Source organism: Taudactylus pleione, unplaced genomic scaffold (assembly GCF_031769625.1).
Source record: "Taudactylus pleione unplaced genomic scaffold, aTauple2 ptg001086l, whole genome shotgun sequence".
Lineage (NCBI taxonomy): Eukaryota > Metazoa > Chordata > Amphibia > Anura > Myobatrachidae > Taudactylus > Taudactylus pleione.
In genome coordinates, this window is record NW_028285487.1 from 1,414,750 (window position 1) to 1,441,239 (window position 26,490).

Genomic DNA, 26,490 nt, shown 5'->3' on the forward strand with positions numbered 1-26,490 from the left:
CAGTCATTTATTATACAGCCAAGTGGAGTGCCGAATATTGGATTTGATATATATATATGTGTGTGTGTGTGTATATATATATATATATATATATATATATATATATATATATATATATATGTATGTGTATATATATAATATATGCAAAACACTAGAGCTGCATGTAGAAAATAAAAGGTGGGACATTACATGGTCCCTTACTGAGTGTTGGTAAATTACTTTTGTCTGTCTACTAAGAGCAGCAAGCATTTAAATGTTTGGCCGTAATAGCTTTGACATTTTATTTTTCCATTTGCTTCGACAACCTTTAATCAATCTCGCTCCGATTTGTCTGTACACAACCCATCGTCAAGCACCCTGCAAGTATTGTCGTGCAGGAGAAGCGTACGTACACATAAATAAAAAGCACAATGGTTACCCGTAATTTATACATTTTCTTTTTCATCTTTTCCAATGTGTTTTTTTAAAGGATAAAAACAAATAAAAAAACCAAAAGTTTTTCAACTTGAGTTTTTGGTAGTTGATGTCCAACCGATCACTGAAAGCCGTCGTTCTCCCAGCTGTGCTGAAAACACAAGCACGTATACTCCCATTGCTAGACTGCACTGGAGAGGTTTAAATAAAAATGTGAAATGAACAAGAAACACAATGGGCCTCATTTTGATTTGCATGCAAGTCCGAGCGTGGCCACCTCTAGCGTCTTTTAAAAAAAAAAAAAAGTTTCCTTTACAGCTAGATGCACAGGCCACGCGGATTGTGTACACATCTGTAAGCACTTAGGAGTGATTCTGACTTGTAGGCATCTCCGTCTTTTCCCTGGGGCAGCTGAATGGGCGTTACTGTGTGGCAGCAGGGCATAGGCACATGAGAGACGTCCTGTGGGCGTGTAGCCAGAGTGGCGACCTTACTTGAGTCATACGTGTGCGCAGTGCAGCTTCCTGCTTAAAGATGTGCGGATCCTCACATTGGCCCTGCGGAAACTCACATTAGCATAATGTAGTAAATCACGCTCTCACTGCATTACGCAAAAACAGCCACTTAGCATCCAACGCACAATCGGCTTATGTAAGAGCAATTCCGTTCTACTGTAGATGATGCTACAGGAACGTTCTGCTTTAATGTTACTTATCATATGTTCCTTGTGCAGAATTATCCCAAATGTTTTACAGAACATTAATAAGTGTGAAGTGCAGTTAAGCTTTTTCTTTTTATTGTACCAGAACTCCTGCACTTTAATGGTCAGTTTCATGATATAAGTGGATGTATGGGTGCTAGAAGAATGCACACACAAAGGAAAGCATTACACCAGCCTAACAGATTAGCCTGACACATTTATACCACTGAGGGCTCCATGTCAGTGTGATTAATGGCTAACGCATGCGCCAACTACTTAATGGATCTAGGGATTATAATGGGATCCACCCACGGTCAAATTCGTATCCCCCACCTTTGCACTCGGGGATGCTGAGTGAGGTATGACATGTCTAACCTGCATACTGTGCAGTAGTATTCACTAACACCGAGTGCGCCCCTATGTTACTAATATCTGCCTATATTGTGTTATTTTATGTGTGTGTCACAACTGCAGGAAGAAATCACCAATAATAGCAACAGGCTATGGTTTAATGTATTTATTGAATAAAATGTTTGAATGGCAGATACACACGTACACGCTTTTCGATATACCTCACGCTTCGATCGACGAACGATATATCGTGAGTGCATTGGCGGGTGTGTACACCAGATAGGTCTGTGAACTACATTGTTCACAGACACATCGGGTCGGCCCTGCAGCACAGCCAAATCCAATATATCGTTGCGTACCACCGACAGCCCGTACACTGACTTCAGGGACCGCAGACTCTGACCTCTCAACTTTGTGGTCAAATTTAAATGGCTGCCCAATTGTGATGTCAGCCCAGACATATCAAGCGGCTGATTGGTAAGTGTTTTTAGCTTACCAGGCGGACAGCAGATCAATCCGCTGACCGATCCGTCGTTGTAGTGTGTACCCAGCATTAGTTTTTTATACCAAGAGTGGGTTTTTTTTTTTGCAAACTGAGTAGAAACATGGATGATTTTCTGATATAATTTTGCAGTAGACGTGACTGAATCCATGTTCTCTCTTTTGTTAGGTCTCACTTTGAATATAATACAGGTTGAATCTCCCATATCCAAAATGCTCGGGACCAGGGGTATTTTGGATATCGGATTATTCCGTATTTTGGAATATTTGCATACTGTAATTAAATATCTTGGGTATAGGACCCAAAACTAAACACAGAATGCATTTATGTTCTATATACACCTTATACACACAGCCTGCAGCTCATTTTATACAATATTTTTTATAATTTTGAGCATCAAAAAAAGTTTGTGTACATACATGAAATTCATTTATGTTTCATATACACCTTATACACACAGCCTGAAGGTTATTGTATACTGTATTTTAATGAAATTGTGCTTTAAAACAAGTTTGTGTACATTGAACCATCAGAAAGCAAAGGTTTCACATTCTCAGTCATACCAAAAATATTCCGTAATTCGGAATATTCCGTATTTCGGAATATTTGGATATGGGAGACTCAACCTGTAGTGTGTTTGTGTACATTTGATGCCCAAAATAGAAATCCTTTGATTAATAATGGGGCACATCCACTAGACAATCTACTCCCTGTCCAACCTCTTAACGATTTTCCCTTGAAGTTTCCCTTGAAATTTGATCTTCCACTCTGAACAATGTGCAAACGATTTGCAAAAGATCTAACGATAAACTATGTTGTTTCATTCTGTGATTGAGAGCTTTTAGCTATAGTGGGCAGATAGTGGTTCATCGTTTGATCGTTCAGTGTGAACGATGTGTAAACGATGTGTAAACGATTTGTAAGCAATCAAGTGAAATTGACCTGCATGTTCAGTCAATGGAGAAGATTATCAAACGACCAGCGGGAGTGCGCATCGTACATCGTTAGAAACAATTACTGCACGATTTGCAAACGATTTTTAAACGATTGAACGATAACGATATCGTTATCGTTCAATCGCCTGCTAAAATCGTCTAGTGGATGCCCCCCATAAGAGTCATAAGTTCTGACTCTCTACCAGCATCAATTTACAGTTGTTTTTTTTTTTTTTTACTTTACTGTGTTTTGACTGCTTTTTTATTTTTTAATAACATTAAAAGTTTTTATATTGTTATCTTATATATCCATTCACTATATTGCGAGAGTGTCCCCCCCCCCCCCCCCCCCCCACAAAAAAGCTGGGACTTGTAATTACTTACTACTAACCCAGGGGGGCACCGCCAACTGATATACACAGCATCTCAGACTATGGGGCTTATGTACTGGGGATGCGAGCTTGTGCCGCTGCGGGAATACATGTGAGTGTTCCTGTATTTTTAAAGCGGAAATCATTTTAATTTAAAAACTAGCTTGGTTTCGCCTTTTCAATTGATTGCCGCTTTAAAAATACGGAAGCACTCGCCTATTTACCTGCCGCGGCACACGCTCGCAGCCTGTTACATAAGGCACTATGGGCCTGATTCAGAGCCGTTCGCTATTTGCGGTCGTTCGTTCAAAAATAAGGGGTGGCTATTCAAATGATCCGTCCGCAAATTGCAGTCTGTTCACACCTCTAAGTCTGAACGAGCGAGCAAAACATACGCTCGTTTATTTGTTAAAAACGCCCCCTGGCCGCTCGCACCATACGTCATGTCCGCTATTTATTAGATTAATCGAGTACATCGACCAGCGTATGAACTGCTCGCTATTCTTGTGGTTGGTTTTTGCTACCACAATCTTGCGAGCAGTTCTGGCTATAAAATAACCCAGTGACGTGGTCAATGACGCTGCTGTATTAATTATGCACACCCTTAAAACGCCCGTTTTGACCTTTAAGCACGCCTGCGTTCGGATCTCCACTCCCCATTTTCAAGCACTTTCCCCTGTTACCACCCACATACGCCTCATTCTGTCACTCAAAATAGCAGGCATTCGCTATATTGCGAGCACATGAATTTCGGCCGCACTGACTGGTTCGCGCATGCGTATAACGATCCGTACGCATGCGCAGATGTGCGAACATCGCTCGGAACGAGCGTACTGCCACTAGCGAGTGGCTCTGAATGAGGGCCTATATCTTTAAGTGATTGTTGGCCAAACATCTACTGTATTATGGTTGTCTAGTCCTGTGCATGATAAAAACCTTGCTCCTCAGATTTTGATTTGGTTCTAAATTAATGATATTCAGGCGTAAAGTACACGTGTTGCGCCAACAGGGTGATTTTTGTTTTTCTCCTTTTTTAAAAATGTGGTAGGCAGGCGAAAAATGCTTCTTAACTATAAAACAATAATAATATGCGAATAAGTGATTTATTTATACATTTGCCAACACCTACTCTTACATGGTACCTAATCTGTGCGATAATTTTAATTAATCCCTACACATACCAACATTGTACCTGTATTTTATATGGATAATAAACTTCACATCCGAATGACCTCTGTATGCTGTATCGAGTTTCTATAGTGATGTTTTGTTTCCGGTTCACTCATCAGTTCTCCATCTTAAATGTGAACTCTAGAAGAGACCGTAGACCTATAGGATGCTTGAAGTGATTCAACCAGACCACAGATCATAGTTTGAGAGTGTTCAGTGCAACCAGGCATAATAACAGCTAAAACCTACCCAAAATATAAATACTGAAAACTAAAAGCCCTACATCCAAAGTAGATCGCAATGCCTGGGTTACAGCTCGGGGATGTCTACCGTGTGATTGTAGATCTTTTACAAGGGTGGGCCTGTAGCAGTAATGGTCTATGTGACTGCTCATGGACTTACAGTGGACATGGGGCGGGATGCAACTAGCCCGATATTTGGGCAAAACTCTGGAAACTGCCTTTTTCTGAGGTTTCTGAGGTTTAACCATAATCCCCATTTGCATCAAGCTCTGGGAAAAATTGCTTGTACCCCATAGGCCAGGGATGAGGAACCTCAGGCCCTGGGGCCATATAAGGCCCCCCGGAATCATTTAGTCTAGCCCGCTGAGCTTTTTTCTGCTAGCCTCATCTGGCTAGCAGGGTGCCTAGAATGGCACCCTGCAGCCAGAATCTATGCAGCAGTGCCACCTGGAACGTCCTTGGGAGGCTTCAGACGGTCACACCGTTGCCCTTACAGCTCCCCGGAGCATCCTCCGGATGCTCCATGCATTGCTGGAATCACTGGAGATTGAGGCCCTGCCCTGTGTGATGTCACACAGAGGGGGCGTGGTCTGCACCAGGCCCGTGAATAATGTTCTATATCAAAATGGCCCTCGGCAGAAAAAAGCTTCCCCACCCCTGCCATAGGCAATGCCCTCTATAGATGACATTCTAATAGAAGCTTACGGTCTTCTCTCCGTTACATTCCCTGTAAGGGATCCAATAGGTTTCCTCCCAGTGTCCCCCTGCGGCTCACACATGCTCAGAAGGACTCCCTGGGACCCGAAAGTCCTCACACCGCAGAATGTTTAAATACAGGAGTCAACTGGTGAAATCTATGAGCTGCAGAGGTGTCATACACCATTGCTGATCTATAAAAAACAACTGGAAGCGACAAAACTGCAGCCATGACACACCGGCCAATTTGATGTGCAACATTTGTACATCTGTGTGCGAATAAATCTGAATCTGTCTATGGAGCGTTACGATTCAGCTACCGCGGCTTTTTCTCACGACAAGTTTCATTGTGCTTCAGCTGCGACTTCATACATTTTTAAACTGAATTCCACTGCGGTTAAAGCTGCGGCCCAGCTTCAGTGGTGTTTTGCGGTGTCTGTAATGCCAATAAGACGCAGATTTTAAAGGAGAAGCCACTAGACTCATTTCTTGCCGGGCGTCTCGCGCCATATGTCTTAATGAGGCTTGCTGTAGTAATGAGATACATCCATACAATGACATTCAGTTAGACATCAGTACTAATTTTTAGGGTCTTTTGCCAGACCCTTCTCTGTATCATATCAGATTGACCTAAAATATTAGTCTATTGGGCCAATTCAGTTGGCCATGAGTTCTGTATTGTGTGATTGCCGGTTGCATTAACGCGCTTAATAACCGTGCTCTTAATTCAATAAATCATGTTGGATTTTTTTTTTTTTTTTTTTTAAAACATTGATAGTTACTGCAAAAATAAAAGTAATGTGAAAGGGTGTTATAGATGTCGGCAATCTGTGACCTCTGACCCAATAACTTCTCATGGCCAATGTAGCAGAAGATGCAGGTTACAGCTAGTTAAAGGGGTGTTTTCTGAACTATGTGGGATTCAGAGATTGAAGAAGTAAATGAGTTCTGCTTAGTGAGCAGCGGTGCCGTGAGTCACCATTGGTACTCTGGCCTCTGCATAAACCTACACTCTGCAGCTGGAAAGCCCCTTTCTCTCCAGTTCATTGTTTTGTACCAGAGGGAAAAGCCCAATCTGAAGCGAATGAGTTGCGTGTTAGTTCGGTGTCCGTAGCCCTGATAAAGAGCCTAGGATGCAGAGCACAAATCATGGGACCCAATATGGCTTCTTGCCAAGCAGATTTACCACTTCTTGCGCCATTCCGCTCACAGCTGGGCTCCAAGAATGTCTGCATTGTGGAACCACGGCTTCATTTAATAAGCAGTTCATTGTTTGAGAAGGAAATCCCCTAACGGTTAATTTATTTTGCTATGAATATTGTTCATTTAGGCCGCTACATTTTCATTTCACCCTTTAGTGGACTTCCACTAGTCCACTAAAGGACTTCCCTTTAGTGGACTTCACATCCAGCCCACAAGACTGGTGACCAATGCTTCCTGCTCCCGCAGTGTCGACGTGTCACCTTTGGTGGTGTTGGCCACTGGATTTAAAGGGGCAATATTAAAAACAAAACCAGGCGTGTTTTGTATTTAATAATATTGCCTCTTTAAACCCAATGGCCGAAAGACGAAGACCCGTCGGGGTTGACAGGTGGCGCTTAGTAAATTTACCCAAATCTGTTTGTATTGGAGTGTTGTAAAGTACTGATACTCAACACAATGACTCCTCCTTGTACCTGTCCTGCATTGCGCTCGGTCTCTATAGGTTTGGGGTGGTGGCCGATAGCCGCAGTAAGACCAGGTATTCATCAGTGAGGGCAGCCTGGCAGGGAAAATGGAGCAATTTAGCTTTGTCAACATTCGCTGCCGAACTCTCTCTGTACATACTGACGAGCGGAGGGAAAGTGTGTTACACGGGAGATGCAAGACTACTCCCTATGGCGCATCCATTACTTGGAGTGGCCACACTCCCACTGGCCGTACAACACAGCTTTGCAGTGGTGCTTTCACTAACTGCAAATGGGGTTCCTCTCTTCCTCTAGTAAATTGTACATACAGAATTTCATACTAAACATTGTCATTTTAAAGTGCAAGTTACACAGTACAGTCCGCAGTAGAAATATTTGCAGAGCTGATTAGAGTGCTTACGTAATGCTATAAATATGTTTTGGACGTCACGTGAAGTAGGTATCTAGTATGTTCTTTTAGTTTATGGATAACCAACTTCTCCTTTTGAAATATTCATAAAACCGTATTGGAATCTTGGCCAGATAGAGCTGATCTTTATTTGTAGCTAAAAAGGGGGAACCAGTTTACATGCATGACATTCAGCGAGAGTGTTTGACACCACCGTATTCCTGCACATGATGGGGGACATTTATTGCACTTTCTAAGGAGAACCAGTGGAGGTGTGAGCATGGCAACCAATCAGTTTCCTGCTAGCATTTATTTAGTACATTCTATAAAATTATAGCTAGAAGCTGATTGGGTGCTATGGCCACACCTCCACTTGTCCTCTTTAGAAGGTATTAGAAACCTCCCCCTTTGTCTCCATCTGTGGATTATCTCTTACCCTCCTACCACCATGATATTGCCCTTATCACATGCAGCCATGTCCTCACTAAGATAAACAGTTGGGTCACTGTCTCTCACAAGATGGGTCCATAGTAAAACGCCCTATCGGCATATCTATTGTGTTAATCAGAATACAGGTCACTAAATACCAACTAATGCTTAATTTATCTAAAATAAAGACACCACGCACTGATAAAGGAATTAAAATGGACCAACCCCTTTTTATTGAAATTCCAAAGAAAAAAGATTCATGGTGGCACAGAGAGAACGTCCGGAAACCATGACAAGGCCCGACTTTCGCCAACAAGGTGGAATCGCAACAACTTGCAGGGTCAATTGCCCTTCTCAACGGCAAGCGTTGGGCCACCCCTCCTGCAGTACAGCAACAAGGTGGCCCGGCCAGATAGCCATAGCCGCTGACCCCAGTAGGATAAAATCAGCCTAATTTATATACTGCAGGGCAGCGTGCCCAGGTGTCATTGCAGCGAGCTGTTGAATGGACTGCCCTTCTTTCATGTCTGCAAAAAATGGATCGACAAAAACAAGGAGAGGAACAATGGGTAGGGAGAGAGGGAGACACATGGAAAAGATGCAGAGCCCTGCCTATCTTCCATTAAAGGGGGGGAATTCAATTCAGTGCGATGATGAAAGGCGACGGGAGGGAACTCCCGCAGCTATTCAATTCACCGCGATGTTTGGGCAGGCTTAAGGGTTTCTTCTCACAGCCCGCCTAGGGATGCGTAGAGAAATACGACAAAAGTCCCAGGCGCGCAGCTGTTTGCTGGCTTAGCGCGGCGCTAACAGCCACACAGCTGGCACTTTAGTCAGAGAATGCCGGTTCTTGTGACTAAACACCCAGGTTAAGTCGCTACAACCGGCATTCTCTGACTTAACCAATTCCCGACCAGGCAAACAGCGCGGTGTATTGACTAGCTCTGGGAGCTCCCTCCTGCAGCTATTTATCATCGCATTGAATTGATTTCCCCCCCCCAAAGGCCTCCAACCCCCCACCTACCTCTGACCGCAAAATAACTAGGCTATATTAACCCTGTAGTACCTGCACCTATTCCCACAGCACTGCCTAGGTGTTTATCCTCACTTAAAGCACAAAGGCTCTCATTCAGACCCGGTCGGAAGCGTTGAGCGCTCGCAACTGGGTCGATGTTAAGGCCCTGCGCACATGCAGCGGCCGCACTGCGCGTGCGCAAGCCCCGGAGCAAGAGAGAAATTCTCTCGCTCCAGAGCTCACTACAAAAGGGGCGGCTGTCGATGTTGATCGACAGCTCGCCCCGTTTTGTAGACGGGCTGAATACACAAATGGAGGCGTTCCTGACGGAACGCCTGCTGTTTTGTGGGCGGCCGCACTGACAGCAGTGATGTCAGTGGGGAGCTTCCTGCTCCCTGGGGCTTGCGGTTGCCGGGACCCAACCTTAGGGTCTCGTCACAAGACCCGATGGTCTTGACCATCGCGACCATCAACCTGGTCAGTCGCTAAAGCTGTGGGTGATAACCCACAGCTTAGCTAGCGACCAGGAGGCCACACTTGAAATGTGAAGCGGCCGCCCTCATTCAGAGAGAGCGCTCGCTTCTTGCGACTGCCTCTGAATGAGGGTCAAAGTGTTTTTGTTCCCCTATGTAGAGACCCCTTTATCACACTCTAAGGCTTGATACATCTCACCCTCTATCTGCAATTATATATTTAATGTCTGTTCCCAACCACTTCTGCTGGTTATGCAGGTGGAACACTGCTTGGAGGTGATTCACCGGGCCAGGTCTTAAGTGTTCTATTTTTGGACTGCTTCTGTGGGTATTGTGTGTGAATCTGAAATGCTACCACTTATCTGTCCTGTTGCTTTCGGCGTTATTGGTGGAACCTGGCCCTCCTTGTCACAGTTGTCTGTTTTTGATGATCCGTATCAGGACCTATTTAGGTCTAGCTGAAGCAGGAGTGTAGCTGAAACTGGGAGTCTTTATTATACCTCTGATCATCTAGGAAGTACCAGAACCCAGAGTAGCACTGGCACGTGGGGTGGAATCCTAAGACCAAAATACGGAACTGGAATCTGCTGCTATAGGAATCTGGAACTGAATGTGGAGAGCTCTACCCCGGAACCTGAATGCAGGAGCCCGGAGCAGGGACCCACTACTGGGAACAACCAACTGTATAGTGCTGTGAAAAGCTTTTAGATTTGTTTTACAAGTGACTTTATACTCAAAATCCTTTTTTTTATTAATTTTCAAAATTGTCACAAAAGCACAGAAAACATACAAACATGGCAAATACTATGTACATTAACAGTATGAAAAAAGTAAAGCCAGATATCTAAAAAAAAAAAAAAAACTGCATCAATGAGGCCCAATGGACTAAGGTCCAAAGATGTGGAAAATGTAGGGACAAATCGGAGACCACAGAAGGTAGACAGTCAACATGTTGTAGGAGCAGTTCCAATGAAATAGCTAGTGGCTAGACACTTCACCATAGTCTTCATGGTTCTCTAAAAATAAACCACTAAGTGGATTCAAATACTTTACTAAAGGTGGACCTTGATGCATCTTTTAGAGGCTCTATGTAGGAACCCCATTTCTTGTAGAATTTCTTAACCTCAAACTCTGGACATGACAGAGGGTCCTTTCTATCCATCTAATAATTCTGTTTTGAGGACTTTATACTTTTAAGTGTATTTTGTTTTCAATACTTTGATTTCACATGGGAGGTGCTGCAGAATTAGGACCAATTCCCCAGAAGTTCCTAATGTTAATAGGATAGTACCAGTCATGAATGTATAATCATTGGATGAAATATGAATGAATATGTAGAAACTACAATTAAAATGAATAATAACCATGTTCTCTCTTCTCTAACACACTTATATTTGGGATGTTAAAACCACTTAATTTTATTGGTAAGTCAGTTGCAACAAAGACAAAAATAACGTAGCTGATATGACCTTGTATGTCTGGCAATTATAGTTCACTTGTCACACACACGTTGGAGTGGTCTTGTGAGATAAACCAGTATTCATGAGTCGGCAGCCTGACCATTCACTAGGAAACACATTCTTGAATATTGGTCAAGCCTACAAAGTTGCCTGACTCCACGGTCTTTCAGTGATCATGGCAAATTCTATTTTTTTTCTACAATCTTCTGCATTTGTAAGTATCATGTTGCATCGTATTATATTGTGATTAGTATGGATATGACTGCAGTGAGTGCATTTATCGATAAAGCTGTGTGCACGAGAAAGCTTCATGAGATTGATGAAGCTTGATCTGGTGAGACACTCTACACTGGTCCATCACAGACCCTCAATTGAACGTTGATCTGATGCGGCCTGAATGGGTAAGCTCATGTGATTTATTATTTTTTTTTACAGCCTGATACAGTGGCTACCCTGAAACGTACAATAGAGACTCTCATGGAAAAGGGAGCCATCGTTCGGAATCTGGAAAATCTCGGGGAGAAGCCCCTTCCTTACAAAATATTCAAGCACAGTCAACGTCACACTCGAGGAGGGTATGTTTTTTTTCCTATTATTTTTATTATTATTAATAATAATAAAATGTTTAATTGCATTGTTGAAGATAGCACAGGCCACTGTCCAGGTGAAGGTGGTGGAAGGGGACAGTGGAAGACTGCAATGTTATGTTCCGATGCTCTTTGAATTGGAATATCACCAGGCCTTGCTTTCTAAAAAGGACTAATTAATGGGAGTGAATGTTGTTGGTGGGTAAGAGAGCTGTGGATCCACTGTCTGCTTAGTACAGGATCTTTTTAAGAGTGAGGTTTCAAGAAACTGGACACTTACAGAAACTTTAATTGAATATAAATATAATATATTGAGTAATGGTCAAGCACCAATAAAAGTGGAATCTCTGTTGGCATACAAGTAAATTGGTCAAGGTTATTGTCTGTATCATGCAATCTTATAATCTAAAGGGGAGTGGTGCAGACAGACAGAGGTGACACACACATATTACACCAGTACATTCCGCTGTGCTTGCAATGTACCCACATTGCATGTGTATTGCATAATTATATAGTTGTGTCCTTCATGTGTATATTTCTTGCCCAGGTGCTCAATTTACCTGCTCTGACCAGGTAAATTGAAGCCCCAAAACAGGCATCATCATTTTGGGTACTTATAAAGATAAGTCAGCACTCAATAGCTGCTTTCTAACTTTCCCTGATGAAAGCTTAAAATCTGAAACATTGGAATGCAGCTATTAAGCTGACTTATCCTTAAAAGATATATATATATAATATGCACTGTGCCTTCTATATCACTCCATTCTCTTTCATTAAAACAAATAAAAAAAAAAAATTATATAATTTTTATTTTTATATTCCTTTTTTATTTTATTTTAATGAAAGAGGAAGTTGAGTGGTATATTGGCACAGTGCATATCCATTTCATAAACCCAGTTGGTCAAACTGTTGTCTCTCTGTTGTGGGACTACAAATTCTAGCATGCATTGTCAGCATTTTAGCATTATTCCAAGGAGGTTAGGTTGAATAAAGGGCATAGATAAGGTGAAGTTCCGAATAAAAGAATTTGGCGCTACATGGTTATAATTAAATTCCTACAGACAATTAATTCTCTGGTATAATTTTTGCAAATGAAGGAATTTATTAAGATTTAATCAAATATGTACTGTTAATGTTATTATTAACACTTATCCATAAAAAACAGTATAATCAATAAAGGATCCTCTACTGTGTCTTTATATGTAACCTATCATGATCAAAGAGGCGCTATAAAGTCCAAAATGCAAAGAGCGCTATATGAGGGTTAGACTCCACAGTATGCTTGTGCTGAATATCATGACCACAGATTTTATTTATTCCAAAGTTACTTTGAAGACCGAACGGTTCCCACTTCTGCGATACATGTTAGGTGTAAATGGACTCCTTATTAATGTTCCAGCCAATAAATTTCAAATATCCACATGAGATCTGGAATAATATTGAGGTCCTGTTTCAAAGATATGTAAATTATCTATCCACTACCAAGGAGTTGAGATAGCTATTTGTATTCCAGTGCTAGCCGACAATATTTACAATTTTACAACACAAACTTGATGCAGCTGTTTTTCTCGGAAGGGCATATTCACATGCATAATATTACATGTCTGTGCCAGTATGCTCATAGGGAATGATATTAGTTTTATAGATGATTACATAAACATGAATGATAAAGTCCTTATTCTAGTATCCAATCACTGACGCGTTTCTCCACTACTTGTATGTGGTTTCTTCAGAGGGGAGATATGGCTTTTCTTTGTAAATACATTTTATATGTATATTTCATCTGTTTCCGTAAAGAAATAATAACTCAAGCTTTAGCAGTGTGCCTTTTTTGTAGCTTGCAGCACAATATGGGGTGTTGAGAAGATAAGCCCATGAGAAAAACAACCTTTTTTGTAAATTAAAATTTTCATTTGATTACCAATAAATATACAGAAGTCAATTACAGACATTGGGCTTAATTCATAGATGTACACTGATCCGATGGTTAGCGCATATCTTTGATGTTTAGTGGACTGTACATTCTCAGGGCTTGTGCTGCGCAATTGGTGAACGGGTCCTGCGAGATCACACAGAGGTCCTCCATGCCTTTGCGTTCCCGGGAATGTGTCGCCCCTGTTTTCTGGGAGTGCTGAGGTCAGATTCACAGACTTTCTGGCCTCACAAGCAGCCTGAACCTTCCAGCCTGGGTAAACTGAGACTTACTTAGTTGGCCGATGCCAGGGAACCATCGGGCGCGATGGTGATTCCAGGCTTTAGTTTTAGAGGCTCCCTGGGGGGGACTTAGGGTTAGGCACTCCCCCGGGAGGGTTAGGCTAGGGGAAGGGGGAGTTAGGGTTAGGTACCCCCGGGGGGGAGGTTAGGGTTAGGCACCCCTAAGGGAGGGTTAGGCATAGTTAAAATACTTACCCTGTCGGGATCTTCAGTCTTCTGCCTTCCGGCATCAGTATTACATCCGCCAGGCTTATGTCCTGCGGTATGTCATACCGATTCCGTAGCAGCATACCTGGCATGAATCTTTATAGAAGTTAGCAAAAACTCACTGTACAATGACCATCTCATACAGGTCTTTTAACAATGCGGAAACAAATTTAATTCCATAGCCGCTAATTACCTTCTGGTTATGAAAACTATATACATTACAGAGGTAAGGAAAAAAATCTATGGCAATTCCTGTTCTGAAGAAGAGACTTCTGGGAGAGCAGCCATGAGTCAATGCGTTATCCATCTCTCTGGCTCTTCCAGAGCAACGTGTCGAGGGATAATCCCCGTCTACAGACAGTTTCACCTTTTATTAGGGCTCATCAGTGTTTTGAACCCACGTTAAGAACTATATAAGGTGCATTACTGAAACAATTAAATATATGTTAAGTTAAAGAAAAATGTGAAGAATGGCTAAATCCTTAAGGATGGAAGGAAATTAGAATTTTGTCTACACCTCCTTTTAAAAATCTAATAAAGAACTTAATAGAGTACTGTAATTATCTAAGCCCATGTGAAACATTTAAATGCTGCCATTGTCCACTCCTGACAGTTTTAATAAGTCATTTTTTATCCCCTTTTGTAAGGTGTCCGCTGGCTTTTTACTAGTTTGTTTAAGTCTTTGTGAGTGCTCGGATGTAGGAGGATCTCAGTGGGTGTCCTAGACTGTTGCTAGGCCACAAGTGATGCCAATAAATTGGCTTATCACAAGTGTTGTACAGCAGGAAGAACCTGTGCAAAGTTTTGCCTGTTCTGGGTTAACCCATGTGCTGTAGGAGGCTGGCTCTACTATATACACAAGCAAGCGGGCACAGTCTGACAGCAGGGAGGAGAGGCAGGGCAAGTGGGCATTTAAATCAACAAAACAAACAAAAACTATTGCATTTACCAAGAATTAAGTAGTACGTGTGTTGGAATATCCGTGATCATCTTGTGGTTCTTGCCAAAGATAAAAGGGCCATTAGCGAGACTGCCCAGTTTGTGCATTCTTTTCCTGCCTGCAGTGAATGATTAGCGACGTCCTCACTGTAATGGCACATCTGAAACTGGAGGAGAGCGGTACAGCGGGTCGAACTGTTGCCACTCATGTAATGTATGTGGGTCAGTTGCACAAAAAAGTAGCACGAGTCCGTCTGAGCCGCTTCCATATCAGAATTCATTTTAGAGGTTTATCGATAACCCCATGATAAAATCCTCTCTGCGGTCCTGGAGCAGGCTAGAACAGCACTTAGGTTGCACACAGGAACTGCACGCTGGTTCGTAGACTTAAAAAGTTATTTCTAACCTATCTACAAGAGAGCTGGATAATTCAGTTGTCTTGTATCAGGTGGGTTTAAAAAGCTAGAAGACTTTGTACTTACTTTAACCAGTCATTTTCCCTATTTATTACACTAAATTTTGTAAGGCAGCAAAAATGGCTGGGTTTTTTGTGTTTGTTTTTTTTTGTAACTGTGTTGCATCGCTGCTAAATGATGTAGAGGATCTTATAACAATACATAAAAATCCTTATTGTCAACTGAGGACTGGCCCTCCTTTTTTCATAATTCACTTGTAGTTGAAGTTTAATTGTCGGTCAGTCTTTGAGTGATGCCTTGCAGGGGTAGCCCTTTTGTCTGAAGTGTACAGGGTGTGCCTGCAAAGTATGTGGATTATTCCTGTAACATGCTTGAGAGAGAGAGAGAGAGATCTTTCTACATTCAGAAGTTTATGGCGCCCCAAACAAAACAGCATAGTAACATGTTTTTGGTGAAAGCCCTTCAGTAAAAAAAAAAAAAAACCGAAAACCCTTAAGTGTTATACTGGGTACATACTAGACAATGTGTGTACCCAGCGATGGCACGATATATTGTACACACTGCACGATCTGGTATACAACCACCTGATATATTGTTTCCCCGCTGTATACAGAAGCACGGTGTACGCGCAATAGTACGTACACACCTGACGATGTAGGCGATTTGACGTCCTGATTTGCTCAATAGGACAAATTGTCCAATATATCTTCTAATGTGTACCCAGCTTAAAGCTTTCTCGCGTCTTTGTCGTTTTTTTCAATATATTCTACTGTTCTGTATTTTAATGCGGTTGAACGGCAGACTGCGTAATTTTTAACAGGTTTGAACTGTGTAGTATAAATATGCTTCTGTTCCGCTTTTTAAATCCGATAATGTGGCGCTTCCGCTGAGATGGTGGATAGGCTTTAGATTGTGGGCAGAACATGTCTGCTCCTGAAGATATCAGGGGCTCAGGAAAGGTTAGTGCTACATAACTACAAAGCGTGTATATGAAGATGCACACATACATTATAGCATACCTAGATTTGCAAAATAGAACGTTTGGGAAAGTGTTTTTAGTTTGAAAAGATCTCATACTGTCCATTGCTTCCCTGAGTAGCTGTGTTTAGCCTGAAATTCCATCAACACCCTTCACTGAAATTACGTGAGAACGCCGCGTTACCATCTATTTACACCCCTTCAGCCGCTGGTGGAAAAGCGACTGAGGACCTCATTCAAAGTCTCTCGCTAGATGCGATCGCTCGCCCCCAGCGTATGCAAATTTGTCAAAGTGACGCCATGGGAAGCGATCGCTCGTCAAGGCATAAGCACGCCCACCATGTCTTAGCGAGCGGCCAGTGTATGCCCAATCGCACAGGCACCAGCACACGTCATCTCCAGGAAGTGTATTAAAACATTGGTACATCGAGGACAATCGGAAGCGATCGCAGCTCTTGTGGTTGCCTTACCCTACCGCAAGCACTGCGAGGACTTCAGTGTAAAAAACAAGCATGTGACGTGTACTATGACGCTGCGTGTTAATTATGCACGCCGCTAAAACGGCGTTGAAACACTCAGGCACTCCTGTGTTCGCACCTCCACACCCCCGTTATTAGTGTCCTGCCCCTGTTACCACCCACAAACGGCCTCTCCTGTCACTCATTCCACTGGGCTGTCTTTGCTGGGCGAGCGAGCGGCCTGCGATCGCACAGGGTAGTTAGCGCATGTGCAGAACGAAGCATGCACGAACGCAAACCATCGGGCCGCTTGCGAGCGCACAGCGCTAGCGAGCGACTCTGAATGAGGTCCTGAGTCCGATGCAACCCTAGTCCGATCCGGAGAGTGCGCAGTTTCAATAACACTGCCTGGGTCTTTGTGTTTTAGTGTTAGGCTAAATTATTTATTATAATTATTATTGGATAAATAAACCCCTTTCTCTTTATAACCGCATGCAATTCTACAATGGAGTCCTTTATTTTCCATGCATGCACTGAAGCCACGTCCTACGTGTACAGCACATTGCACACATACATGGCTTGCACAGGAGCCGTGTGTGAGATTCCGTACAGAGAGCAGCTTATACCCACCCACCCTCGTGCAGCTCTCTGAACAGTGGAAATTTCCACTGTCTGTGTGATATTGGCTGCTGCAGCACTGAGGCCAGTAGTACTTCTAAAAATAAGGAATTGCAGCTTCCCTGTGTTACCACCTCCCGCACCAGCCCAGTTTTTTTTCTGTTGTGAAGATAATTTGTAAATGACTCCACTCCTAATAGGTTCCACGTATCTGCCTATTTAAATCCAATAATGGGATTAATATGAATTACACAGATTTGTTGAAATACATTTTATCATTTTACAATTTCATTTCAAATGTTTTTGTTTTGTTTTTCCTTATCCCACAACCCAGCAATAGGCAACATATTTAATTACTGACCTGTTGGTTGTGCCCGTCTCATTCTTCTCCTGCTATTTATTAATAGCTTTTTATACAGCGCTTGCATATTACGCAGCGCTCTACAAGGAACATGTAGCCCGTGCCCCACTGGAGCTTACGATATATTCTCTACCACACAGACACACACCAGGGATTGTTTCTATCAGAAGCCAATAAACTTACCCGTATGTCTACTGCAGTACCTGGAGGAAACTCACTGAAGCACATGGAGAACATACAGACTCCAAAACAGATAGGACCATGGGGGTCATTCAGACCCGTTCGCGAGCAAAGGACGCTCGCAAACGGGTCGATGTTGCCCCACTGCGCATGCGCACGACGGAGGGAGCTCCGTCGTGCGCATGCGCGAGACCCGGATAGCGACGGTCTCTCCATTGCTCCGGGTCTCGCACCAAAGGGGGCGTGCTGTTGATATTGATTGACAGCACGCCCCCTTTGGTGGGCATGCCGGGGGCGTGACTGCCAGACGGAGGCGTTCCCATGGGAATGCCTACCGTCTGAGTCCGGCCCCACTGACATCAGTAATGATGTCAGTGGGAGTGCTTTTGGCTCTGATAGAGCCAAAATCACTCCTGGGCTTGTGGAAGCGAGACCCTACCACAGGGTCTCGTCGCAAGCCTGATGGTCGCGATGGTCTTTGACCATCACGACCATCTTTTTGGCCGCTCGCATAAGCTGTGGGTGGTCACCCACAGCTATGCGAGCGGCCAGGAGGCCGCTCCAAATTTAGCTGGGACGGCCCTGATTCAGAGCGATGGTCAGAGCGTTCAGCTCTGAATCAGGCCCTATGTTTGGAATAAAACCCATGACCCCAGGGCGCAATGCTAACCACTGTGCCACCTAGCATAGTTATTTAATATGTATAAATTGGACATTACAACAGTAATCACATTTATATTTTTCTGTTTAGTTAGTTAATGATTCAGATTAGTACGTAAATCCGATGATTTACGTGCTAACCCATTTGTTTGGGGTCCATTTTAGAATGTTTTTATAAATCTCCCCCAGTGTGACTACAGGTAGGCATCCTGCTATGGAGCGTACACACTGGACGATCAACATCGATAACTATATAGTTGCACGATCGATATCGATAATCCAGCACACCACCAACGACTATAGCGATCCGCAATCAACGATCGCGGGTCCCTATAGTAACCTGGTCGATATTGACCAGGTTGGCCTGCATGCACGGGTGATGGACGATATTGATATCGTCCATACGTGCCCGCACATCACAGGTCGTTGGGCACAGAAAAATGCACGATATGATCGACATCGTTATCGTTCATATCATCCATTTTTAATCTTACTGTGTGTACGCACCTTTAGTCTAATGAAGTCAAGAAATCTTCTTTAGCCGTGAGGATCGAGCTGATATTTTCCGTGTGAAAATGTTTAGTCTTCACAAACAGATTTTCCGGTGATCTAACACAGTCTGAAATCCTCCTATTTCTCTACCATAAAAAGTTTGCAGGCATTTTGGAAATCAGTTGCTTCTCCAAAAACTTGTAGTCTGTTCCATAATTCTATCCCTTGGACATGGGATCGTGGGGATTGTGATTTTACAAAAACATATGTTTGGTACAATTTGAAATTTTATTTTGTAGGCATTTCTTAAAATGTTCTGGGCCCAAAAGTCCTGAGTAGAAAGCATCCAAGCCTCCTCATACCTAGAAATCCTGCAACCCACCAATGATGTTGGGGGCTGTGTACACTCACAGTCAATGTGGATTTCTTGGCTGCCTACTGTATCTTCCAGGAAGCAACACAGGATATCTGAATAAATGACCTAAGTTACGGCCTGGTATACTGTATGCCAAGATGTTCTGGTCCTTCAATTTTTGCTTTGACGTAGAAACAAAATTACTTTTATTCTCCAAAGGGCCCTGGGGCAATCTATTTCCAGCACTTTTCTTAATCATAATGTCCAGTCAATCATCGAAGAGAAAACCATCTTCATAGAGTAGTGTAGTTAGACTACGGATCTGCTACCCATGAACGCAGCCATAGGACTCTTCTGAGGCTTGATTGCTATAAAGAAAGGAGATGGGAAACAAATAAAGGAAAACCGTCCTTGCGTAGTACGAGTGTCCTTAGGCTTTTTGGGAGTAAGTTCTGGGGTCATACTTGAAGCTTTAGTAGTGCTTGGTGATATAGCATGCCTAAAACGTGTCCAGAGCTGACTCATCCTTATGATGTAATCTGCATGGGTCACACTCTGCGCAGCTCCATCATAGCGTGGAATTTTCAAATTTACAAGAGAACTGCTTACCATGTGCACCACCTCTGGTGGTAGAGGAGCCACCTCTTGTCCTAGTGGCTAATTTGACTGGAAGCGACCCCATACCCTCTGTGCTCTGACTTCTATTTAGCTATTTTGAAGATACAGGAAAAATACAATGTACGGATGGAAGAGTCACACGATTTACCCTACTGTTGTTGCCAACCTTCACTACTACAATGTCCCACTCATCGCACCTGCCTGGAAGCATTTGGTGCTTCACATTAGGAGCATATAGCATATGACTTCTGGCCCCCAGACTGGAGATGTGTGTTAGAGGGGAGTGTGGCCTCTATATGGTTGGCTGTTTATAACCGATGCTTTCTCCACAATGGGTTTTATTAATGTCTCATAACTACAAAGGGATTAAAGAGTTTATTTTTTCTTTTCTTTTAAATCTGTCTTTTTCTATGAAATACAAACTTCATCCAAGTAAATTAGCTGGTGTCAGTGAGGGTAGAATTAAAACCCCAACCACTGGTATTACATCACCATAGTGTGTGTGTTGTGAGACATAAACCCCACCCACTGGGAGAAATATGCGCTTTGGGCAAATGGACTAAGGCTTACCCACTCCTGCCTCCAAGATTTTGCCCATACTGCTCCCTACCTCTGGAACTCTCTCCCTCTCCGACTCTTCACCTCTCTACAAATATTCAAACGGGCTCTCAAGATCCTCAAGATCCTCTACTTTATCAAAGCCTTCCAGCTCTCATCCTATCCCGCTGCTCCATGCTTCTTCCCCACTGTCTATCCCATCTGTGTCACCCCTGTCGGTCTGCCCCTCCCCATTAGAATGTAAGCTCTCACGAGCAGGAACCTCTTCCCTCATGTGCTTCTCCTTCCCTCACTCATACGATCGTCTACTCCAAACTCCCCTCAAGGACACCTTACACTTGGTAGCTGACGCTCTGCTCCTTCTTTGAGTGTTATGATCGCTATTGCAGCAAGTTTATAAACGTTGTCCTTGTGCTGCATTGTTTTGTACTGTAAGTCACTGTTTTCTTGTTTGCTTATTTGTTTATGTACTTTGTAAGGTGCTGCAGAACCCTTATGGTGCCATATAAATAAAGGATAATTAATAATAATGGGAGTGTTGCAGACCATGGTAGCTCTTACATTAAGTGCAAGAAAAGTTGCGTGCACACAAAAATATTAATGACTGGTAAACCTGACCGTCAAAAAGACCACCCACAGGCGTACCGCATTGACCATACAAAAACAGACAGACAAGATGGTTCTGACAATTTTGTATTAACTTGATTGTTCAATGTAGAACTTGTTATTAAAGTCGAATTCTTTTTTTTTTTTTGTGTGTTTGTTTTCTAGGTACTTTTTAGTTGACTTTTATGCTCCACCCACTTTCGTGCCAACTATGGTTGAGCATTTAAGCCGTGATATTGACGTGGTCAGACAGACTATACTGAAACATGAGGAAGAAAAGAAAGCAGAAAGACCTTGTGAAGGACTCTTTCAAGCCACCAATCTTGAGGCAAAATTCAGCCGCCGAAAGAAGAAATAACAACTAATCAGCAGAATAAATGTAATAGTTTGTTATAAAAAGAAAAATGTTAAAAAAATTAAAAAAAATAAACTGTTTTGAGGACTTTTCACGGTTATTTGATGTTACAATTGATCAAATTTGAACGACACTAAATCTTCAAATTTAAATTTTCCAATGTATACCGCAAAAGTAAATTTCCATGGGCGAGATTAATTAGGGGCTCAGCACAGCAGCGATGTGCCACGGAACATTGCGGGCAGCAGCATCACCAGTTTGCACCATAATGGGCGGGTATGTGCCCAGCACCATGGTGTGGGATGTTTGGCAGCGCATTACCGCTAATAGGTTTAGCCTCACTAAGTTCCTTCCCCCATACCCCCCCTCTCCCCAGGTGCTCCTTTGCAGCTCTGTTTAAAAAGGAACTAGTGACTCCGAACCATTAGAGGCAGCTCACAACTCTCCCACATCTTAACGACCCTGATTAGATCTGTCCAGGTAAAAAAACTGAGCATTAAGATGTGTGAGCTGTTAGGCCACACTTATGTTGCCACCAATTTAGTAAGCGCATTTCTGCAAAACAACTCTGCATTGCTGCCAGCCACAGCTGCGTCTCTCTCATAATGTCATAATGCCTTCTGCAGAGGTGATTGGAAGACCAGCGCACTCCACTTACTTCATGTATAACATTCAGCCACATTTCACAACTTTTGATATATATATAAGTGCAGGAATTGTGCTGCACTCTTCCTTTGTGTGCTTTGGTAATGTTGTTATATCTTGAGTAAAGTAAGTATTAATGTGGTGAGACTGGAATCTCCTACATTCACCCAGCAGTAAGCTATGACACTTAATAAAACGTATATGACCTTACTAATCTTGTCGGGGTAAAGTACAGATGTCAAATCTCATTCACATAACATTCAAGAATAATTACATTATATATATTTATATATATAATATATAAAATCACAATTCTATATGTACACAAGTCCAATGGGTGTAAAAGTGTGAATTTTGACTTATGTACATATACTGTAGACTTGTGAAAGCTGTATTTTACCCTGCAAAGATTAGTGATGTCATATACGTTTTATTAAGTGTCATAGCTTACTGCTGGGTGAATGTAGGAGATTCCAGTCTCACCACATTAATACTTACTTTACTCTGGGTATAACAACATTACCTTAACATTCTTGCAGTAAATAATATTCAGAGCACATAGAGCCGTCTGTGTGGAATACTTGTGACACACTGAACTTGTCACCATTTGCTGAGAATGCAGCCTAAAGGTTCATGATTGAGTCCCCTGAGGCACAGAGAGTAGACGGGAAGTTCGTGCGCTCTGACCAGTTTATATCATGTTAGCTGAACCAAAGTGAATGTATATGCAGCCTATCCGGGTCATCAGGGATTAGAGATGTCACTGAGGTGCACAGTGGGGGCAGCCATTTTGTAGGGAGTAACACCACTTTGAACAGTCTCTGCTGTATAAGCAGGGGTTGTGGTGAATGTAGCATATTAAATCAAGACTTCATTAAGGTATCTCAATGTTTACAGATGCCATTTATTGGGGTCTGTTATTTCAATATTTGTCTAAAATTTACAGACCGTCCTGTAACTCTTGAGAGAGAGAAAATATCAACCAATCAGCTTTTAACTACCATTTTACAGGCTGTGTTTTGAAAAATGACAGAAGCTGATTGGTTGGTACTTTATCTCTTCCAAACTGGTGCCCTTATCAATATGAGTCCTTATAGCCAGTGTAAGAATGGTTTTGTGAGAGTCTCTGATGTACAGTGTTAATGTATAGTAACTTCTACAAGGAAATCATATGTAATAGTGGTAGGGTGCTTCTCCCCCCCTTCACTGGTCACATCTGTTTCACCCATGGGGTGACTGATTGCAGAATGGAGAGCATTGCTGTGCTTTCACGCAACCTGCTGTCAGAAGGAAGGCTACAAAGTGGACAACTCTCAGTAGCAGTCTGACACCCACTTATTAGTTTCATAACCAATTTATTTCCTTTTTGTCCAAGAACAGTTCTAGTAATGGGTTCTAAAAATATACCCTAACTCTCTTCTGGAACATAGTAAAATGGCATTAATTCCATTAAACATGATCATTTATGATGATCTCCACATATGCGCAACATTATTACGAGATATTGATTAGTTGGGGAGATGCATTATTGCCTATTGCAGGGGTGGGGAACCGTTTTATTTGCCGCGGGCCATTTTGATATATATATAACATTAGTCACAGGCTTGGTGCAGGCCACGTCCCCTCAAAGTGATGTCACATGGGGGTGGGGCGACAATGGCCGGTGATTACAGCAATACTCTATACATATCATGTTCTTACTTTCAGCTATTACAAACTTTTGTACAGAGGTCTCCTCAAGCTTGAATTATGGAAGTTATTGCTGTGATTCATAATAATAATAATCATTTTATTTATACAGCGCTCTAGTGAGTTCCATAAGGTTGGAGCCCCAAAACTGAAAGCTCGACCCTCAGGGAGATTCTAGGTACTGTTAATAGCCCTTCGTCAACGGATCGCAGTACTCGCATGGGATGGCATGGAATCAGAAGTTGCTTTAGGTACCTTGGGCCATGTAGGGCTTTGTAAGTTAGTAATCCAATCTTGAAAACAATTCGCCATCTGACAGGCAGCCAGTGAAGGGAGTAGAGAGTGGGTGTTATGTGGCTGGCACGGGGCTGGTTGGCTAATAGCCTGGCAGCTGCGTTTTGTACCATCTGCAAGCGGTGCAATTCTTTTGCTGGGAGTCCAAGGTAGAGGGCGTTGCAGTAGTCTTGACATGATGATATAAATGCATGTATGACTTTAGGCAGATCTTCTGAGGGAATTAAGGGCCTGATTCAGAGCCGGACGCTCTTACCAGAGCGCTCGCTCTGAATCAGTGCCCTCCTACCTAAAAATGGAGCGGCCTCCTGGCCGCTCGCATAGCTGTGGGTGACCACCCACAGCATATGCGAGCGGCCAAAAAGATGGTCGCGATGGTCAAGACCATCGCGACCATCGGGCTTGCGATGAGACCCTGCGGTAGGGTTTCGGTGACCGCAAGCCCTGGAGTGATTTTGGCTCTATCAGAGCCAAAATCACTCCCACTGACATCACTAGTGATGTCAGTGGGGCCGGACCCAGACGGTAGGCGTTCCCATGGGAACGCCTCCGTCTGGCAGGCACGCCCACCAAAGGGGGCGTGCGGTCAGTCACCATCGAGAGCACGCCCCCTTTGGTGCGAGACCCGGAGCGACAGCTTGGCTTTTTTAAGAAGTGATCTGACAATTGCTTCCTTTAGTGGTTCTGGAAAAATGGCTGTTTGCAAAGAGCATTGAACTATTTTTCCAATTACAGGGCCAATCATGTCCATACACCCTAAGAGAAACTTAGTTGAGGCAGGGTCCAGATCACAGGTGGTGGGTCGCAACATTCTGATAATTTTGGCAATGTCTTTTACATCCATTATGTCAAAGCTGTTCTAGGGAGACAGGTGGCTTACCTTTGCAGGCTTCGTAGTTTTGCAATCCTTTGAGAATCCTATAAGGATTATATAGTTAAATCAGCAGCCCCACATAGACTTTTTTTCTTTTTAAATGGTAAGTGGTATCCGTCGCTCCGGGTCTCGCACCAAAGGGGGCGTGCTGTCGATGTTGATTGACAGCACGCCCCCTTTGGTGGGCGTGCCTGCCAGACAGAGGCGTTCCCATGGGAACGCCTACCGTCTGAAGCCAGCCCCACTGACATCACTAGTGATGTCAGTGGGAGTGATTTTGGCTCTGATAGAGCCAAAATCACTCCAGGGCTTGCGGCAGCGAGACCCTACCGCAGGGTCTCCGTCGCAAGCCCGATGGTCAAGACCATCGCGACCATCATCATGGACACTCGCATAAGCTGTGGGTGGTCACCCACAGCTATGCGAGCGTCCAGGAGGACGCTCCATTTTCATGTAGGAGGGCCCTGATTCAGAGCGAGCGCTCTGGTCAGAGCGTCCGGCTCTGAATCAGGCCCTGAGTTTTGTCATATAGTGATATCGCAGAACCTCCAACATGACCCATTCCATCAGGTACACAATGCTCTGCTCCTCTGCCACCTGATTTATGATTGCAGTCACCTGTGTTGAACTAGTTAATTGATGAGAAGGGAGCAGAGCTTAAACACAGGTGGCTGTAATCATAAATTAGGTGGGAAGTCCAGTAGCAGAGCATTTTGTACCTGATGGGAGGGGTCATGTTGGAGGGTCTGATATCGTGGCACTATTACTTTTACCCCTTTTACACCGGAGCTAAAACCGGGGTTATTGCAGGGTTAACCCGGGCAGCACCCGGCAATCCAACCCAGATAAATAGCAGGGTTTTGACATGGGCGTAGCCCGTGAAACCCTGCTGTGAGAACAGCGCACTCCGGGTCACGATGACCTGGAGTGCGCTGCTAGCCGGCCGATTGGTCCGGCTTCAGTGGCGCTTGGAGATGACGTCATCTCCAAGCCTCCACTTTCACGCCGCAAAAGCCGGGTCTATGCAGACCCAACTCCGGAGTGAGCGGCGCCGACTCGGGAATATCCCAAGTCGGCGCCGGCTAAATTCCGGGTATGATCCCAATAGGATATCTGGGCCTGATTCAGAGCCGGACGCTCTGAATGAGCTCCCGCTCTGAATCAGGGCGTTTTTTTATTTTTTTGGTGCTTATGCGAGCGTCCATAATGATGGTCAAGACCATCGCGACCATCGGGCTTGCGACGAGACCCTGCGGTAGGGTCTCGTTGCCGCAAGCCCTGGAGTGATTTTGGCTCTATCAGAGCCAAAATCACTCCCACTGACATCACTAGTGATGTCAGTGGGGCCGGACCCAGACGGTAGGCAGCCACGCCCTCGGCACGCCCACCAAAGGGGGCGTGCTGTCACTCACCATCAACAGCACGCCCCCTTTGGTGCAAGACCCCGAGCGACGGATTCCTCGTCGCTCGCCAGGTCTTGCGCACGACGGAGCAGCCTCCGTCGTGCGCATGAGCATTTGGGTACCATCGACCCGCTTGCGAGCGTCCTGCG

The 26,490-nt window shown here is 43.7% G+C and overlaps 1 protein-coding gene across 1 annotated transcript in view; it reads left to right on the top strand.

Annotated features, from left to right (window-relative positions):
* Positions 1 to 21,522, top strand: part of MRPS6 (mitochondrial ribosomal protein S6) — a 45,424-nt gene extending 23,902 nt beyond the window's left edge. Inside the window, exons 2-3 of the mRNA XM_088461663.1 lie at positions 11,270 to 11,409; positions 21,247 to 21,522. Coding sequence (XP_088317789.1) covers positions 11,270 to 11,409; positions 21,247 to 21,439 — 333 coding nt within the window. The 3' untranslated portion in view covers positions 21,440 to 21,522. The remainder of the gene's footprint in view (positions 1 to 11,269; positions 11,410 to 21,246) is intronic.
* The last annotated feature ends 4,968 nt before the right edge of the window (positions 21,523 to 26,490 follow it).